Genomic DNA, 20,019 nt, shown 5'->3' with positions numbered 1-20,019 from the left:
GAGAGTTTGGGTCAAGGCAGTAATAACATAAAGACCATACTGATGACTTGGTTGATACTATAAATGGCAAAGTTAGGATATTCCAAACTATTATATTTCTAAATCTGTACTATACTTTGGTCAATAATTTACAAGAGGCATAGAAATCAACCAGTACTTTGTATGATTCCTACAAACCATTTTTCCTTTGGATGATAACTTTAAGATCATTTTGCTGCATGGGGAGCCCCTATGTAAAAAGTCCCATGCTAGGTTCTGGGGATTCAAAATCCACCTAGTTCTTACCGTGAAGAATAAAGTCTGGGAGGAGATGTCACGCTCTAGTTTTATCTAATAAATCTGATCACAACAAGCTTTGATATCCTTGGATTGTCTCTTCTTGTAGATCAAATCCTGCTCCATCCCCCCTCCAGTTACAGAGTGACATGCAGTAGCCCTATTTTGACAATTGAGCAGTTTCTGAAAAACAACAGCCTTCAGTATTACTGAAAGGCCCCTTACATTCTTTGAAATTGAAAGCAAAAAAAAAAAAGGAAAGAAAGAAAGAAAAATTCAAAGCTATTGTACAACTACCTTGGACTTCAAAATACTAATTCAGTGTCTGTTCTTTTCATTAATTTTATTACATTTCAGCATATATGTGAATCTGCTAAGAAGGGATGGAGAAAAAAGTTACAGGAAAATGGCTAGAGAGAGACTTCATGTAGTTTATGTCCACCCAAGACATGGACACTTGTATTGGTCACCCACATGACATATAGCAAGTAGCAGCAAAATAAATGATCTTTTAGGGGGAAAGTAGTGTTTTTAAAGCTACCCTGCTCTTAACCACTTTTAACAATTTTTGCTGGTTGCAAACTCCCAGAAGCCATCTGAAGCTCAATCCTCTAAAGATGCCCAAAAGATGCCCAAAATGCCTTCCTGATTTGCTATTCTGAGTCAAGTAGCCTGAAAGGATAGGACCAGCGGCCCATGATGGACTTTGGATGGTGCCCCTTTGGGTGGTAGAAGGAGCAGTGTATGTGGTAGATATTCACTAACATCTAACATGCAGGCATTTTAAAGGGTATTCAGGATAAAACCGACAGATCCTCTTCTTCCCCAAGAGTACTTTTTCCTTAAGATCACAAAACAGGAAATTAAAGTGCTCAACTAAAATCCCCGATAGGAAACATAAATCTCTAGAACGTTTTAATGACATTAATATCTCCCAAATGCCTAAAAATCTTTCTCTAAAATGAGTTAAGAGAAAATGGCCTTCTCATTCATAAGGCCCAAGCACTCCAAAGTCCGGAGAAATGACCTCCCTGACCCAGAAAATAATAAAGTAAGAACCCAAGCGACCTTTTTTTTTCTTTCTTTCTTTTTCTCTTTCCAAGTGTTGCCTTCCTCTGTGGTGAATAAATTAAAAAGAGCCAACCCATCCATGGCAACTATGTGGAGAGGTATGAACCATTTCCAGAAGTGGATTGATATGCCTCTGAGGAGTCACAGTATAGGATGCTGTCAAACCTCTTTGGTCCCCCCAAAAATGGAATCATGGTCTCATCCCTCAAAGGTCTTAGCGTTTGTTATTTTGCATTCACTGATCTGGGTTTCCCGCCACTGTTTCTGAAGAACACAGGGTTCAGCCCCCTCCCCAAAACCTATGCTGTCCAAGAGGTGTGACAGCTTGAAGGCCCTTAAAGAAAAGATACCAAGAGTGACACAGGGCATCTTTCAGTCCAAAGTGGTAATGGGAGCAAGAACCTTCTCTACCTTGCAGGTCAGCTTTGGTCAATGCAACTTTGTTAGCAAAAGAACAGAAAAGGCGAAAACAATAACCAGAGGTTAGTAAGAAGTAGAGTCAACCCGGGTAACGTTACAGAAATGAAAATAACAATCGGCATAACCAACATCACTCAGACAGACAGTTAAAATGCTCTACGGGTTCTCCAGAGACAGCACAGATGGCGGATGCAGGGACCCAGCTGGAGCAGGTCTCCTCAGAGCCACGGCCGCAGAGCGGGGGCAGGAAAACACTGGACTGACAAAGCACAAGCAGGGATAACAAGAGCCTTCCCACATCCACACAGCCAACCCCAAGGCATATGGTCCAGGAAAATGATTCTCCACGAGTCAGGATAAGCACCAAGAAATAAGGGTAGCGCGTGGCCAGACTGAAAGACATGTGTGCACAACCAGACCAAGCCCACAAAAATATAATTCTGCACATCTAGGAGTTAAAGATGGAAGAGTCGCTTGGGAGCACTCCTTGTAATCTCCTGAAAATGCCACCAGGGAATGTGGCGCTCAAACTGGGCCTGTGTATCAAGGTGATTTGGGAACTCCGAAGAGCTCAATTTGTTTGATCGGTAAGAATACAGCCAAATCCAAATGGCTGCAAGCAAAAAGGCACCAAACCGATGTCCTTTTTATTTATTCATGCCAGTCTCGAAATGAAGCACGTGTGTTTCTCTCAGATGTTTACAATCTGCAATTGTGCAATCACATTTCCAGCCAACCCATGCCTTGGTCTCTGCAGCCAAGCTGGCCTCAAGATAGAAAGAGATATTTACCAGCTGAGAATAGAACCAGACATCATTTCAGAATTCCTAGCCCAAACTGAGAGGCTGTAAGTCACGGCTAGATGTTGGCTAGGTTGTCCAGAAATTGTGCTTAATTTCTGAAGTATTATACTCTGCATAAAAATTAAAACATGGTCCGAGATTTTTTTTTCTTTCTTAGTATAAAACAATTGGGAGCCAGAGCCATAGATTAATTCATTTTTAAAATAATTTTGGACTCTTCACAGTTAGATAAGAGAGGGAAAGTAGTACATTTACTACTTAGAGATCCTGAAATATCATCATCAATGACTTTGACAAGAACATTGGATATACCCTGGCCTGTGTACCCCAGATAGTGAGAATAGAACACATTTACCATGTCGAAGGGATGCAGCTCTTAGTTTTTAGTAACGAATCCTCATCCCCTGTACATTATTCTATACATAGAAATGATAAATCAGGAAATGTATTCTATTTCCTGGGATTTCCATCCTACATAATACTCAAAGGCCTTCTTGAGGGTTCCATACTATGTACAGAGATTCAGAATGAGAAGGACACCTGTTTGCAGTCTCTCTAAGGTTCTGTGCTCCTCATTTCCCTCCTCGCCATCTACTTTGGCTTCATTTCCACAGTGCCCTAAAAGGCTCCTGGGATCTCTTATAAGGGCTTATTCACATGGTGTAAACTTCCAATGACAGTAATTTATGCCTTAACCCACTTTCTGGCCATTTTTCCTGGCCACTTAGGCTAATTATCCAAGTCATCTGTGTACAATAAACAAGGACCTTCTTCCCTCCTCACTCATCCTCCATTCATCCCACCCAGTGGGGCGGTCATAATGCTCCATGGGTAATCATCACAATTATCTCCATGGCAATAGAGTGCAGGGTTATTAGGCTCATGGGACTCGCCATAGATTCGGATGGTAGAAGCATCAAGTCACAATATCCGGTGAACAATCACCCACACTCAGAGGAAGGTCGGACCCCACTATAATGCAGGTGATGAGTCATGCCAAGCTGCACACAGAGATGGAAGTAGGGATGGGACCATTTTCCCCAATTTGATGGGTAATTTCCTTGTGCTAATGCTCTCACTGCTTCTCTTCAAGTTCTCTTAAGTGGACTCCATCCCCCCCCCCCACTTTTATACTCTACCTTTTAATCCACTCTTCTAAAAGTTGGTTTAGACTTCCTTTTAATCCAATACAACAGTGCTATCTCCTTACACCCCAACTTTTAATCCTCTGCCGAACTCTGCTTCTGATACGGTAGGCCACAGACACGGATAGCTACTGAGCACTGGAAAGGTATGTAGTCTGGATTGAGATGTGCTGTAAGTACAAAATACACACTCGGTTCTGAAGGCTTAATGTGAGAGAAGAATGTGCAATGTTTTAATAATAATTTTGTATCATTGCATGCTGAAATGATAATATTTTGGATATACTGGGTTAAGTGAAATGTAAAATTAAAATTAATTTTACCTGTTACTTTATATCTTTTTTACATGTAGCTAGTATACTAGGAAATTTAAAATTACTTATGTGACTCACATTATATTTCTATCAAGCAACATTGCTATAGAATTAAATGGATGATTCCTATTAACTTGTAAATCTGAAGAACGGATGACATGATAAGAATATTTAACATCTGAAGAGTACTTTATGCTTTTTAATGTGTGCTTTTATGTTTTATGTTTTAACTCAATCTGATTAATTATTGAAGGATAACTGGAATTTCTGTCATTCCACAATCTTTGAAACAGAGATATTCGATTTAATTCCCAAATGTTACGTTTATCTCAGCATTGCCCTTAAAGCCTGAAAGAAGTAAGAGCAAGCCAAGGAGACAAAAATTCTTGATTTGAATGACGTAGTGCATTTTCAGGAGAAGAAAGCAAAGTGGCTACTTTAAGCGCATGGTGATTCCCAACTCCCTGTCCTCCCACGTACACAGACCCGATTCGGCCCACCGGATATAAGAAATATTCCTGTCTAAAGGCAAACCGGAGTGGGTCATGGGAACAACCAGTCTTATTACTAGTCCACGTGGGAAGCTGACCCTTAGGCAAAGGGTAATGACTTCCATACTGCACATCAGCTTGTGAAGCTGACGGGAAGCCTTTATAAAAATGTGGCAAGCGAACCCAGGTGAAAGCTGGTTAAGGAGAGATATGTGAAGCTAAATACTTAGGAGATGAGTGAACGCGTTTGATGCGGTAAATCAATGAGATAGAAAAAAACACAACACGTATATCACACACAGAGCCGTGAGGCTCAACCCGACAAAAGAATACATAGATCCTGCTGACTGGTCAGACATCTTTGACTTTGAAGCTAGGTAAGCGTCACCTTTTTGGCCTACCCAAGGCCCCTGGGAAAGCCTGAAAACTGTTCACTGCTAACCTCTGCTGGTTAAACTAGATTGTTTTTGTTGTAAAGAACTGGACTCAAGAAGACCTATAAAATTCACTTAATATCTTAAGAGACAATAGATCATCTACAGGAACAGGCTGAGCATGGTTTGTTGTGCTGCACTGATGGGGCATGCAATGCTATTAGATGTCTCACACGAGATCATATTTGTAAAGGATACTCTTACTGTTTATTGAGTACCTACTATGTCTGCACCAGGCATTTTACATACAGCTCTGATTTACATCACTCACCTTCCAAGGCAAGTTTTATTGCCCCACTTTGCAGGTGAGGAGGATAGAGCTCAGAGAGGTTAAGTAACTTGCCAAATGTCACACAGCGAACAAGAGTTACTACCTGGATCTAAATCCAAGTCTTTCTACCATCAACTCCCATGCTGTTCCAGACCTCATCAACATCACACTAACAAACTGCCTAAGAATGCCTGACATCTAGTAAGTACTCAATAAATGTCAGTTCCCTTCCCTCATCATGGCATTCTGACATCATTTTCCTACCTCCTGCTGAGTTTGCACTAAACAATGCAGTAGTTATTAGAAACATTTCATTAATGGTGACAGCTACATAAAAGTCTCTGGTATACCTCCCAAGGTATAAAAATATAAATAAAACCCCTTACTGCCCTTTCAGCCATGCTGGAAACAAAGGTACAAGTCAGGAAGAGTCTGATGTCAATGCCAGGGAAGGTCCTCTACTGGCAAGTAGTAGCACAGGGAAGACACCCGCCAACATACATTCCCAGAGCCTGTGGCCCATGTCTTGACATACTGAGCCAGGGACAGGAGGACCCCAATGATGACGCAATGTCGGATGGCAAACGGGAAGGAGAGAGGACTGGTGAACAGTGAGGTGGCACTGGCAGAGGCAGCAAAGAGGCTTGGTGGTTGCGTCCAGGCTGTGGCTTAAAAAGGAAAAAGGCTGTACCTTCACAGCCACGCTCGATCTGTCCACTCCGATGGAGGGCATCGTTGATGAGGTCTGGCAGGCGCCCGTTCAAATCCACTGATGCCAGACAGCCCTGAAAGCCATCCCGGGAAGCCACCAGCTTTGGAAGGTTGCTGTACATGCCTTGGGCCAGACCTGCCATGTAGAGGTCACCTGGAAAGGAAAGTGAGTAGCAAGAGCAGATGAGTAAAGGGCAGGGAAAGCAGACTCAGCTAGAGCCAATGCACATTAGACGATTTCGTACGTAATGTTGCTAGAGCTGGGGTGGGGGAGGGGGACTGGAAATGGCATAAGCAACTAATTACAGAGTCTCTACAGTGTAGAAAGAAGAAACTAACATTGCTTATGTCATTCATTTTCTCCATGCCATCTCACAAATTTTAATCACCATATTCAGTCCATGAGGTAGGTATTGTTTCCATTTTATGATGAAGTAAAGATTAACAAGATTTCCAGCAAAACAACCATTTACCGAATGCTTGTTATGGGCTTGTGACCAATAATATGAGGAGGATTTTATAGACATTATCCCATCAAAACTCATAACAGCCCATAAAGGTAGTAACAATTATTATCCTCATTTTGCAAAAAAAGTATAGAGAAGCTGAACAAGGCTAAGAAATTTTACCAAAGTCACCCAGGCAGTAAGTGATTCAGCTGAGATTCCAAAACCTATACCACCCCCTCTGTATTAGGACACCTCCGCATTTTGACATTTATCACCTCACACTCAGCCCCCGCATGCCTGAGGTTTACAGAGAAAATGAACCATCCCTTGAGGAGCGGTTTAAGTAAAACTGCATTTTAGTATCATTTAATGGTGTTAAAATAGGATATGCATGATGTCTCAAAAATGCCTGGCACTCCTAACCTGTAGTTTGCCTCTGCAAACAGCGCTCCGATTATAAGAAATGCTCTAAAGGTGCCTGAGAGGCTCAGTCGGTTAAATGTCCGACTCTTGGTTTCGGCTCAGTTCGTGATCTCAGGGTCATGATCTCAGGGTCATGAGATCGAGCATGGTGTTGGACTCCACGCTCTGCAGGGAGTCTGCTTGAGGTTCTCTCCCTCTGTTCTTCCCTGCATTTGAGCACTCTCACTCTCTCTCTCTCTCTCTCTCAAATAAATAAATCTTAAAAAAACAAAACAAAACAAGAAATGCTCTAAAAAGGATAAACTTCTTTATAAGGTTTACCTTTCAAATCCAGATTTTTGGCCCCATTGATGACTTGAGTGACCACTTTCGTGTCCACTTTCAAGCTATGGGTGTTACTGTTGTCCCGGGTGATGACGACGTTGTGCCACTGGTTGTCATTCAGGGGGCGGTCACTGTTGCCTTTGATCACGTTGGGACCATTCCCAAGGTCAAACACGTAGTGTATGTACCTGTGAGCAACAACAACCACCTCATGAGTGGAGATTCCCTCGAGTGGTTGAATGGCAACGTGCATATAAGTGACCCTGAGGGCTTCGCATCCCCTGTGCTAACCTGGCCTCATGCACGAATAATTAAGGCTTGACCTGGGGTTCTAAGAAGAGTCACAGCCTGTTCTGTCAGACTTCACTTTAATTCCACACTTACAAGGTTCACTTCTTTACCATGATCTAAAAATCCAGAGCCACCAAGTAGAACAGGTGGTACATCCCCAAACACTAGGGGGCAGCATTTAAATTCAGTCGATGGTGGATCTGTGTTTTGGGTTTTGTTCTAGCTTTTGTTTTTGTTTTGACTATTTTCCAACACATGGTAGTAAAATATCTTGCAGAAAGAAGAGCATTTAAAACGGCGCATATATGGGCTAATGGCAGTGCTGCAAATATCTATATTTCATTTCTTCCTATAGATTTGGTGGTTGCAGAGAGCACTGTCCCAGAGCATTGTATATAGGCTATACACTCTATGCTCCTTTTGCAGAAATGACCTTCTTTCCTATAGGTTTAAAGGACTATATTTCATAGTAAAAAGTCTGATAGTATTGAGTTAGTGGAAGACCTTTAAATAAACTAATGAACTGCTCTTCCTTCCAGCCCTAACCATTACATAGGTTGTTTTTAATCAACGAGGATGAGAGCAGGTAGTGGGAATAGAGAGTGGGAGCAGAATGGACACTTTGTTTCCATGTCCATATTTTATGTCGGGCTTGAGCTGAGATATCTGGTATGAACGATGTGATCTCTTCCACTTACCCCTTGACCAATTCAACTGCAATGAAGTCATTGCCGTCACCACTGTTGAAGAGAATGAAGCCATCCGCTGAGGTGGTCTTGAACTGGAAGAAGAGGTGCATGGAGGTGTAGGCCTGGAGGGTGGCCAGGCTCAGGTAGCTGCTCTTGGTCTTGAAGGTGACGGGGTCAGCGATAATGTTCCTCAGTCCAAAACGAGCCTTCAGTTCGCAGTAATCGATGTCGCCATTTTTGCACAGGTCAATGTAGAGCAGGCCATTGAACCTGAGGCTCTGCAGGTGGCCAATGAAACTGGACGGGACAACGGAGATGTAACGCTTCTCTGTCATGATTCCGGTCTCGATATTGTGGAATTCCAAGCGGGTATGGTCCCCCACCATCGTACCTATCAACGTCACAGAGGAGATTCACGTAAGTTATCACATTTTGTCACAGCACACTTACTATACCTTTTAGGTTTCCACACAAAATATTTAGTTCCAGGAAACAAAATGCCCAATATAGTAGACAGCCGATGGGACCTCAGTCAGAGGACGGATTCCCGGCTGAGGCTGAGTTATATACCCTGTGGCCCATGCTCTCATGCAGCTGCTCAGAATGTCCCATCATATAAAAGAAAATATGAGATCATGGATAACTCAAGTTAAAGGATAAAATGATTCATTTTCTCCATTCAGGAAACAATTGGGTATGAATGCATACTATAAGAAAAAAGTCTTGATTGCCCCAAACCTTGTAAAGATACAACAGACAAGCATGAAGCATTCACTACCAAATACTTCTTGATGTAATAATTCACCACCCAGTACTTGTCGAAAGATTCTATTGTAGAACATGTGTTAATTTTTTTCTGACCAGCAACTGTTGCTTTTTCTGATAACACCTCTAATTTCCCTTTGGGATGCTACCCTCCATGCTTTACCTTAAAACCATCTGGGCTGGATGAAGCTGATCCTAACCCAGCTCTTGAAGTAATCAGCCTACGCAGGCTGGACCACTCAACATTATTTTATCCCCCTAGCCATAGAGTATGGTCTATGGACTAACAAGGTGGTCTGCAAACTTTAGCACGCCTCTGAATCACATGGAGGACTTCTTAATACACCGCTCCCTGCACCCCACCCTCAGAGTTTATCATTCAAAAGTCTGGGGTGTGGCCTGAGACCATGCATTTCTAATAAATTCCAAGGTGATGCTTATGTAGCTGGTCTAGGGAACACCCTTAGAACCAAGGGATCAGCAGCAACATAAGCTGGAGTATTTAGTAGTTACTCAGTAATTAAGTCTAGTAATATTCAGCTCCGGAGTTTTTGTTAGAACACCTATGAGAGAGGCATTCTTTGTAAACAAGGCTTGTTGAAGGGGTAAGAAGAAAACTCAGAGTTGCTGGAAACCATGTGATAACCAGAGAGATTGGGCCTGCCCAAGGAGACAGCCAACCCAGAAGCCAACCACAAAATGGAGAGAAACAGTTCCTCTAGGATGGTGCCATTCGAAGGTCTGAATTCAGCAGCCAAAGCCAGACTTCTAAAAACTAGATGGCAACAGATTGCCTTCTGTGCCTCAAGCATTTAAGATGGGGGTCTGACATTTGCAACTAAAGGATCTCCAGCTGCTACAAATGAACCAGTAGACCTTTCATTACCTGGCTTACCTAGAAGTGAATGACTGGGGCAGGGGGTCATGAAGGCGGCTTGAAATAAATACAAAAGAGAATGGAAATTTTAATGACAAAATCAAGGAAAATGTCATTAGTACGGTCAGAGTAGAAGGTGGCCCGCCCAACATTTATATAGGCACATTATTACAATTTAACAAACCGTGTCCTGATGCCCCAACGCTGAAGGAAGGACAGGAAGAATCCCTCCTCCTGCCCTCTCCTGTTGTCTCCGTCCACACTGAAGAAACTCCATTAGCAAGACACCTAGCCTCTCTCTACTCCCTCCGTTACATCTTTCCAGAGGAAAAGGAGTGACATAATCTGGAAGATTAAAGAAACCCTAGAGAGAAGCTGTATTTCCATAGCTCAGCCCCTGGCACTTCCTGTTTCCCCTAGGGGAGCAAGCTGCCTTCAAGAAACCCCCAGTGTAACCCACACAACCCACAGTACGGGTGTTACAGGAGCAAGCCTTGCTTCAGTGGAGATGCCACCTAAGTCCTGAATTAGTGAGCGTTCAGGTGCGCAATTCCACCTCTGAAACTCAGTAGATGTTAGCCACGTTTTTCCATACCAGTGTTACCACTAACAACATGATACTTGACTTTTACCAGCCTTGCATTTGTTTTTTCTCTATTGGTGTAGAACTCAGGTAGCAGGAAAAAAAGAGAGAGAGAGAGAGAGAGAATGGAAGGAAGGGATTTCTATTTTCTCAGGGTCCTGAAACTTCAGTACCTGGGAGATTCAACCAGATCTCACTTTCAGATGCTCAGTATTAATGTCATCTCTTTGGGAGCATACTCAGACCTGATGCAGGGAACTGTTTATAAGCACAAAAATCAGATTTATGTTTTATGAGCTGCTATGTGGTGTTTTGACATCTAGTGACAAATCATTCGCTTAATATAAGCAAAAACAAAATAATGGTGTTGGTTAAATATAAAATTGTAACAGAACAAAAATAAAAATGTAACATAAATCTGCTAACAATTGAATAACTAGGAGAACTACTATATAAAATTACTTAGTATTGAAAATTGGACTGGTCATGAAAATGAAAACTAGCATAACCTAAACTCACATGATCTAGAACAATGAGGTGACTGAAACAAATATTCACAGTCTATTTGCCTCTAGCTGTTCATACAGGGCTGAGGCTGGAGCTGGAGAATGATGGGGAGGGGAAATCACAGCCAATCTCCTTGGGGACACAGGAACCAAATCGTGATGATGCTGCGAGCCATGCTAATTCTTATTTTAAAAAAGAAGAAGGAGAAGGAGGACGAGGAGAAGGAAGAGAAGGAGCGGGGAAGGAGGAGGAGACCAGCAATGAGAATTAAGAAGTGATAAGGGGGTGATCCTTGGTGAAGCCTGGGATTCCTAAAGAAACCTGAAGAGACAATTTCAAAGTCAACAGGGAGCTTTTAGAGAAATTATAGATACACAGGCCTACAGAGTTGAGGGGTTAGGAAATTCTGTTCACTAGAAAATGAATTTCATAAAGCAAGAAAATCATGTACAGTGTTGACAAGAGAGAAAAGAGATGGAAGAAGGATAAGACAAAGGAAACTAACAATGGAATTTGAGAGCTTAGCCCATGGACATGGACTGATTTAAGGATTTAGGATGAGTCGCAGAGCCTCAGCTAGAAGTTGCAGTGGGGGTGGGGGTGGGGGGCAACATGGCGCCAAATTAGAAAAGGGACTGCTTCTCTAGGTACTAAAGGAACTCACTTGGCTGTGGATGGAGGGTCCCAAAAGAGTATGCTATTGCACCTGGAGAAAATGTTAAAGAGATCAATTAAGTCTGAACCTTGTGCCAAACTAAGCAAATAAACATAAATAGATGATAAATAGATAGATAGATTGATTGATCTGTGTATCACCTAATCAATATTAGTAACTGGGAATCTTTCCTCGTCTCCCCTGAATGCTGTCTATAGACTAAAACTCCCTTCCGTTCAAGAGGCAAACATATACATACTTCACTGCAGCTGCTTTCAAATTTCAGAGGGAAGAGGAGTAATTTGGGAGAAAGATGATAAAAAAAAAAAAAAAAGCAAGACTACTGAATGTTGTTTATGTGCCAGGCACTGTGCTAGACACTTCAGAACCACCACCAAATGTCATTATCACAATCAATAGGTATCGTTATCTTGCTTTAGAGAGGAGGACACTTAGCTTAGAGAGGTTAAGCAATGTGATCAGAGTTCATACAGGTGCTAAGTGGTAGACCCTCCGATTGAACCCAGGTGTGTTCGCTTCCAAAGCCCACATCTTGTACATGACACAGCAGAGAAAAAGCTCGACTTATTCCTTACGTTATTGTGGGTGGAATTTAAATGGTGCAATGTCCCCACTGAAGTTGCTCTGATGGGTTCACACTCTGTCCCAGTGGCCAAGCACCATCACGTCACTCCATCTAAGTCACACGTAACGTATCCAGCACCTCCCCTAGGACAGCCATGTTGCCTTGACTCCTATCCACACATTCACTTCATATTTCACTGATGGTCAACAGCAGTTTACACACTAGCCCTTAGAGTGATAAAGTCTGTGAAGAACATAAACCTATAGAAAATTTGTCCAAGTTCAAGCTGTATCTTCCTACCAGGCATATACTAGATGAGCATATAGGCTCTTGAGGCCGCACTGCCTGGGTTAGGTAGCTTTTCTGTGCCTCAGTTTCCTATCTGTGAAATAGGTAGGAAGTTTTCGGGATTACTGGTATCAATTCATAAAAACTACTTAGAACGGTGCCCAGTGCTTAAATTATTAGCTATTAATTATTCATCATTCTTTTTTTTCCTTTCTCTGAAATGTGTTAATAATTTTCCGGTATTTTGATTGTCACTCTTTTACGAGAACACAATCTCTTTTTAAGTAGAAACGACTTCTCACCTCTTCTGTATGTCCTGTAATGTTTAGCAGGGGCCTGAGCACGGCAAGCATCCCTCACATCTGAGGAAGGAGGTTGTATGTGAGACATTTGCTTTGGAGTCAGAGTTGGGATCATCGCCATTTCTACATATGAAGTTCCTAGTCAACACTAAAAGCTTAGCAAAGAAATAACAGGAAAGACTTAGAGGAGGCAACTTGACCTCCCTTGGCTCCCAGACATGGGGAGGGAAGTTAAGAAAATGAAGGCTTATCAAGTCTCAGTAAAGAATGCATAGTTTGCCCACAATCCTTCAGCACCACCACTTCCATACCCTTTTCATCACAATACCAAAATTTTTCAAAAGTGTGTGCTATAAATTGTTCTAATAATAATGATGATGATGATGATGATAATAATAATAATAATAAAAGTAGTTCTGGAGCCAGATAAACTTGGTGAACACTTCACATGCAATTATCGATGATTAGCAATGTGTATCAGCATAGTAAAGACTCCCAGTAAGTCTTGCAATAAAGAAATCTACTTCATTCTGTTTAACCTAACATTTCCAAATTCCATCTTATCGTGTTTTTTTATTAACAAGAGGAAAAAATTTTCCTTGGAAAATGACTTTTTACAGCTTGTATGTGCTATATAAGGTAAGGGACAGAAAAGGAAGTCAGCATGAAACCAGAGGAGTCAAAAGAGGGATGAATCTCTGAACCAGCAAGAAGCTCTGAGTGGAGTGGGTGGATCATGCAGCATCAGATCCCAGTTCTGAGAAGCATAACCCAAGTGAAGTATTCTTTTTTTTTTTCAAGATTTTATTTATTTATTTGACAGAGAGAGACACAGTGAGAGAGGGAACACAAGCAGGGGGAGTGGGAGAGGGAGAAGCAGGCTTCCCGCTGAGCGGAGAGCCCGATGTGGGGCTCGATCCTAGGACCCTGAGATCATGACCTGAGCCAAAGGCAGATGCTTAACGACTGAGCCACCCAGGCACCCCCAAGTGAAGTATTCTTTTAATTTATTCTTGATAATAGAAATCCAGCTCAATCAATCAATCCATCAATCTTTATTAACTGTCAACTGAACTTAATACCTTTCCAGGAATACATTGTATTACAATAAATGAAAACCACCTGGCTAATGAACATTTCTTTCCTTGCTATTGATTTCTTATGAGTGTGACCTATTCTTTGCATCATTTCTACAAACTACCTGAAAATTTGACACTCTAGGGGACCTTAAACAGCATGAAAGGGATTACTAAATAAGCCAATAAGATACTACTTAATAACCTGAGGACTGTGTGGTATTTTAGTTTCATTGCCTGATTTTATGACTTCTGTGAGCTAAAATTAAAATTCCCAAACCCATTATCACTGTAAGAAGCAATCCAAGGTTGTAGCTCATAAGCAAAATAGCTCTTTTCTTCTCCCAGATTTCTTTATCCTTATAGCTGCTCTTTTCCATCAGCAGTAAAGTAGGGGATAAGGGTTGAAAATGAAAGAGCTTCATTAATTTCAAATATCAAATTACTGAATGACTCGGGCCTTCAATGGTGTAGTCCTGCTTTTTAATTATTAGCGGTAAGAGAAAGCACACTTTATAATTACCTTTATTCTAAAGTTTCTATAAAAGAATAATGACCAAGGGAGGCAATACACATTACTGTACCCTCAGTTCTGCAGTTCTTTATGACGACAGCTTTGAGGGCATGCAATTTCCTGGGAAAATAAAAGAGATTCACGGTGCAGAGAGAGATCGGGGTGAGGTCGCCATCTAGTGGCTGCCATTCAAAACACGCATCACTGGGCTGCTGGGCTCAGCCCCAAGGAGCTAGCAAGGGATGTGGGAGACCTGCAGGCTCCTGTCTGCATTAACAGCCCACAGGGATTTCTTGAATAATTAATTCAAGATGGCTGTGGGTTCTAAACCATATAACCATTTTTACATCTCTTTGCTCACGTTCATTAAGTAAAGCTAAGTTACCCTTCAGACATGCAGAAGAGTAACCTTACCTCTCACTACGAAGGTGTCTATGTGCATACAACCGGAGGGTTTTGGATACTTATTATGGTTCTATTTGACTTCATTTTTGACGGGAGAGGGGTGAGTGTTGTAGTCTTCACTAAAATGTACTCCTCACATCACCCTAATGCATCCCCTTGTATTTTTCCCATATCGTAATACAAATCATTTTCTTATGATGGATTGTGAATTCCAGCAAGTAGCCTGATTTGGTGACATCACACAGACATGGATTTGGAGCTTAATTACACAGCTCTTTCTAAGTGCCATGTCCTCTTAAGTAAAATAAGAACACTTATCTTGCAAGGCAATGGGGAATTACAGATTTAAGGAGCTGATACATGTAAGACGGCTATCCCAGTATCTAATGCCTACTGGGCACTGGATATATGTCTCCTGCTCTTCCTCTATCTATAGACTCTTCTTATCTACAGACAGACAGACAGACACACACACACACACACACACACACACACGCGCGCGCACACCTACCTACACGCATATATACATGGCTCTCTATAATTCCAGACTCCAGAATGATAGAAGTTCAGGCTCATGAATATAAAATTAAATTATAGGACCCCAAATTGCAGAACCTTTAAGCTGGAGAGGGCCTCAGCAGTAACAGGATTTCAGATTTAAAAATGAGGAAATGAGGAAAAAAGTTTTATCGTATCTGTCCCAATGGTAAAAAGTATTTTAGTTACAATGACTGTATTAAATCCCAGGGATCCTGACTCTAACTTGACTGTCTTATTCACAGAAGAATCTAGAGAGAGTTTACACCACTGACTTCAAATGACAAAGACCAGACATGGTAAGTGACTTTTCCACATCTGGCAGAGAATTCTCCAACATCTGGCAGAGAATTCGAGTCAGGGCCCAGATCTCCTGACATCAACAGCATTCTACATAATACTCCATGCTGCCCCCAAGTTTTCTTCTCCCATATGGACAAGAGTTCTGCCTAACAGAAGTGCACTGCTCTGGAATGTTAGAGTATAGACTTATTTGGAGACAACATAGAAGGTGCCCTCTCTCTTCCACCTTAGACCTCATTAAATTACCCATTAAATTGTGGCCAAAAAGCTACCTTCATAAGCCATTCCTGGTTTCTCCAACCCAAAATGATAATTTTCTCTTCTGACATGACAATGATAATCTTACCCACCCATGCTAGAATCTCATTACATACTTTTTGTGTTATTTTCAAATGCCTGGGTCCTATCTAATCCACTAGATTGGTTAATTATTTGAGGAAACAGATAATCTCTTGTGCTTCCTTCTTATCTTCTACATCCTTAGCACACTGCTGATATGTAACAGGCTCTCAAGAAATACCTATCGCTTATGTGAAAGCTCTGAATGTTCCTTTACGTATGGATCTATTCGTTCATTCATCCGTTGCCCTCCTAGAATGTGAATAACACCAAGCCAAGGACTGGCCTATTTGTTCACTTCCCTATTCTCAGTGCCTTCTAAAGCAGTACTCAGTACAGGGTAGGTACTCTATTCATAACAATTAAATAAATGATGAAATAAATGAATAATTATTCAGCCCCTTCTAAGTAGCCTGTAGTGATCTCAGTACTTACTTTTACCTGTAATGCTCTGAATTTCTGGTTTACCCATCTCCCTCCCCTAGAGAGTAAGTCATTTATTGAAGGAAGAAACTGGTCATTGGGAAGATGATTGATAAGTGATTTTTGAATAAATGAATAATAAAGGAGCTACAGAATTCTACATCTACTCTCCATCTACTCTTTGCCTAAGGAGAGAGACCCATCAACATACAATGACAGTAATGGGTAAATTTTATAATACAGATCAATGAAAAGGGATTATGAAACTACAGAAGACCTTCTTAGCCTTACCTGAGCTTGTCAACGAGAACATGTCACATGACTTCTGTTAAGCAAAATAAACGTGTTTCAAAAAACCTTTTGCTCGCTGAATGACCCAGAGGATGATGGGAGCAAAGAGAGACACATTTCCCTACGTAGAGCTGTACTCACCCTCAGCCACATCATCATCCACGGTTAACTTAAGGCTTTTTCCTCTCCGCACCACCCGGACGGTGTGCCATTCATTGTCATTGAGCTTCTGCCCCGCGTACAGGGTCTCAGGTCCTTTGCCTAAGGACGATGGTAAGTGCCAAAGTTAGAATCAATTCTGAAAGCAGCGATTACGGTATCAGAACTGTCAAAGCCACACTGACGCACAGAACCCAGTAGCATTCAAGGAATCATATGCACGCCCCACCACCAAAGCCCATCCCAGTTTCACTGCCCCAACAGGATGTTCCACAATTGTCTCCAAATGCAAAAGTCTCAACTCATATGGACATTGGCAAAGCAGTGAAAGAAATAAGTGCCCTCCTTTGTCTACAGAGAGAAAGTTCTAAAATGCCAAGAGCAGTAATTATAAGAAACAGTAGTCAGCCATCATTTTGTTTCCCAAAGTCTTAGATTTCAGATGAATTTCTTGAAGATATAGGAAATTCATCATTCATTTTTAGAATCATTTGGTCACTCAGGCATAATACACCAGTCTGGCTTTTGGAGAGTATACATCTATTGGATGAGAAAAGAGTTCTGTAATATATACTCTTAACTTGATATTGCCATTAACCCATGGTCCTACCAGAATTCAGCAACCATAGAAATCACAACAATAATCATCATAATAATAATGTTGAGGTCTAACCCCCATGATAAGTAATGCTCCTGAAGGGAATGTGAGGGGCCGCAGACTTATTGTTCATCATCCTCCAAAAAGATCTAAAGATCTAAAAAATGAAATAATGTAAAATGCCAAAATCAAACCCTTTTAGGTCAAAAGAATGTTCAGGAGAAGGTGCCACCAGATGAAGGAATAAACCAAGTTGTCTCAAAAGATCCATGATCAAAATGCTCAAGAGGATGTTCTGGTGTACCCTGAGAAAAATCAGGTTCAACGAGGAATTATAGTATTTAGGGGCAGACGTGGCAAGATAAACACTGAGGCATTAAAAGAATTTGGTTAGTAATGGGGGGAAAATGTCATGTTTTGCTCAGCACTAAACTGAGATGTAAATTTAAAAGACAAAGAAGATTGCATAGAACCAGAGAACTTAGACCAAGTTCCAAGTTCACTATGTGGATAGCTGAGCCCATGCAGGAAGACCCCGTGTGAGTCTTCCTGGATTAGTCAAAAACTATGTAGAAAGCCCTATCTCTGGAAACAACTTGGGAAAAAAAGATAAAATATGTAACTGGCCAATATATTCCTATGATATTATGCATCTGAAATATTTCAGAATACACTTGGATCCAACATATAGGAACACAGTAGGTGCTTTAATGAGCACTTGCTGAACAACTGATGTCTACATAGGTATTTATTTCTTTGGAAACCATCAACTAAGGTCAATATATTTTTATCTAACTAATTTTGAAAGCTCTATTATATAGATTTCACTAGCCACTCCACCCCCTCTTCTGCCTCCAAGACTCCAAAACAGTATTGTATACATTTAGGGAAGAAAATTTAAAAAAAAATAGTATCACTTGGGTAAATATCTTCTAAACTAGGTAATTTTAAACTGTACCCTTTAATTCTGAATTATTAGTGTTGCTACTAAATGCTCTTTATAAGAGTAATGATGGGGCGCCTGGGTGGCTCAGTCAGTTAAGCAGCCAACTCTTGATTTTTGGCTCAGCTCATGTCAGGGTCCTGGGTCCAGCCCTGAGCCCCATTAGGCTCTGCACTCAGCACACTCAGCACGGAGTCTGCTTCAGGACTTTTCTCTCTCCCTCTGCCCCTCCCCCGGCTCACTCTCTCCCTAAAATAAATAAATCCTTTTAAAAAAGAATAATGATAGCAGTTGAAGTTTGGGGAAATTTTCTTCTTAAAAATAAAGATTTTCAAAGTAAAAAGGTTTCTTTTAATTAATATGTATACAATAGATCATTTGTATTTTTTTTTCAGAATGTACCTATATCCCAAGTACAATGCAAATTCACAAGAATCCTAAGAAATCAATGAAGAAACTTAAAGTGGACCAAATGTACCCCAAATTGGGTATGATGCCATGAGATCAATGAATCTGAAGGTAAAAAAAATTCTATGATAAACCATTTTATATTCAATTTTAGCTGTTCTTTGTGAGTATGCCTGTCTTACTATTATCTAAAGCATATACATTGTAACAGAATTTTTCCTACATCTCACCTCATTAGATAGCACTGTTCATTATCTCATTAAGTTCGGGTCTAAGATTGATGTTAACACTCAACTTTACAACAGCAAACCATGCAGGCATTGAGAGAAAATGGGCCACATCATGTGGGCGCTTTGAAGCAAGAACAGATGTTCTCAGAAGAAACAAACCTGCTGTTGTTTTTTGTGTGTGTGTATGTGTGTTCTTATCCTCTTTATTCTACATGCAAATGCTTCAATAAGAAAAGGGAAAGTAAGAAAAGACATAGGAAACATAGGCTATATTGTTAGAAAGACAGGCTATTCAAACATCTATAGGTAGCATCTGTTCTTTAGGCAGTGTTTGCACATCACTTAATCTTTATGATCGGGGACAAAGTAAGAGGGAGAAATACTAACACCAACATGGTGACAGTTAGCGACATGGCCATACTGGTGTCATATTAGTCATCGGTGTAAAACAAGATTTGCAATCAGCCCAGTGTGTTTTAAATGCTGCTGACGTTTTGCAGGGACTTGGAATTTTCTTGTGTCAAATTCAAACAAAAATATTTAACTGTCCTTTTGACTCTAAAACTTCAGGATGTGATAGTCTACGACCAAACATGTGGGAAAAAAGACCTGAACACCCTCGTGCCCTTCTGCTTGGCTACAGTTGCTCTCTCCAACCCCAATAATCCTCATCACTCTGCCAGGAGGAAAAAAAAAAAAAAAAAATCCATACCCGTCTCATTAAAATGGTAGGGAAATGAATATTATCCAATATTCATTTTCAAGCAATAAATACAGAAATCCCAGTGAGCTTCCGAAAAAGTTTCAGCCTCCAAAAGTGGAGAGTCAATGACATTTATCTTTAATCAAGCCAAAAGGTCAATGCATCCCTACCAGAGAGAAAGTGATGTTTAAACTCAGCTGGAAATGTAGGCAAACAGAGGGCAAGAACAAATCTAATTTGTAGCCTAAGCGTAAAACCGGATTGATAAGTAATACAAGATGTAGATACAAGCTGAAAGTTAAAACATACAAACCATCTGGTTTTCAAAGAAGGAGGATTTAGTCTAGGGAAGACTTCCCTGGCCGATTCAAGCACAGAGCCAGTGAAGCAGCATCAGTAAAACAATGAATGTAAA

General features: G+C 41.0%; 1 protein-coding gene across 23 annotated transcripts in view; it reads right to left on the bottom strand.

Annotated features, from left to right (window-relative positions):
- The window catches only part of NRXN3 (neurexin 3), a 1,523,557-nt gene that overhangs the window by 781,608 nt on the left and 721,930 nt on the right, over positions 1-20,019 (bottom strand). For all 23 annotated transcript variants that reach the window (XR_013440795.1, XR_013440796.1, XM_078054031.1 and 20 more), the window contains 4 exons: positions 16,705-16,824; positions 8,122-8,503; positions 7,130-7,320; positions 5,917-6,090 (listed from right to left, as the gene is read on the bottom strand). Coding sequence is in view for 21 of the 23 variants with exons in the window: in XM_078054031.1 (XP_077910157.1) it covers positions 5,917-6,090; positions 7,130-7,320; positions 8,122-8,503; positions 16,705-16,824 (867 nt within the window). In the remaining 2 variants the exon portion in view is untranslated. The remainder of the gene's footprint in view (positions 1-5,916; positions 6,091-7,129; positions 7,321-8,121; positions 8,504-16,704; positions 16,825-20,019) is intronic.

The sequence above is a fragment of the Halichoerus grypus genome, chromosome 8 (assembly GCF_964656455.1).
Source record: "Halichoerus grypus chromosome 8, mHalGry1.hap1.1, whole genome shotgun sequence".
Lineage (NCBI taxonomy): Eukaryota > Metazoa > Chordata > Mammalia > Carnivora > Phocidae > Halichoerus > Halichoerus grypus.
Note: the sequence above shows the minus strand (reverse complement) of the source record. Positions and strands in the feature narration are given on the sequence as shown.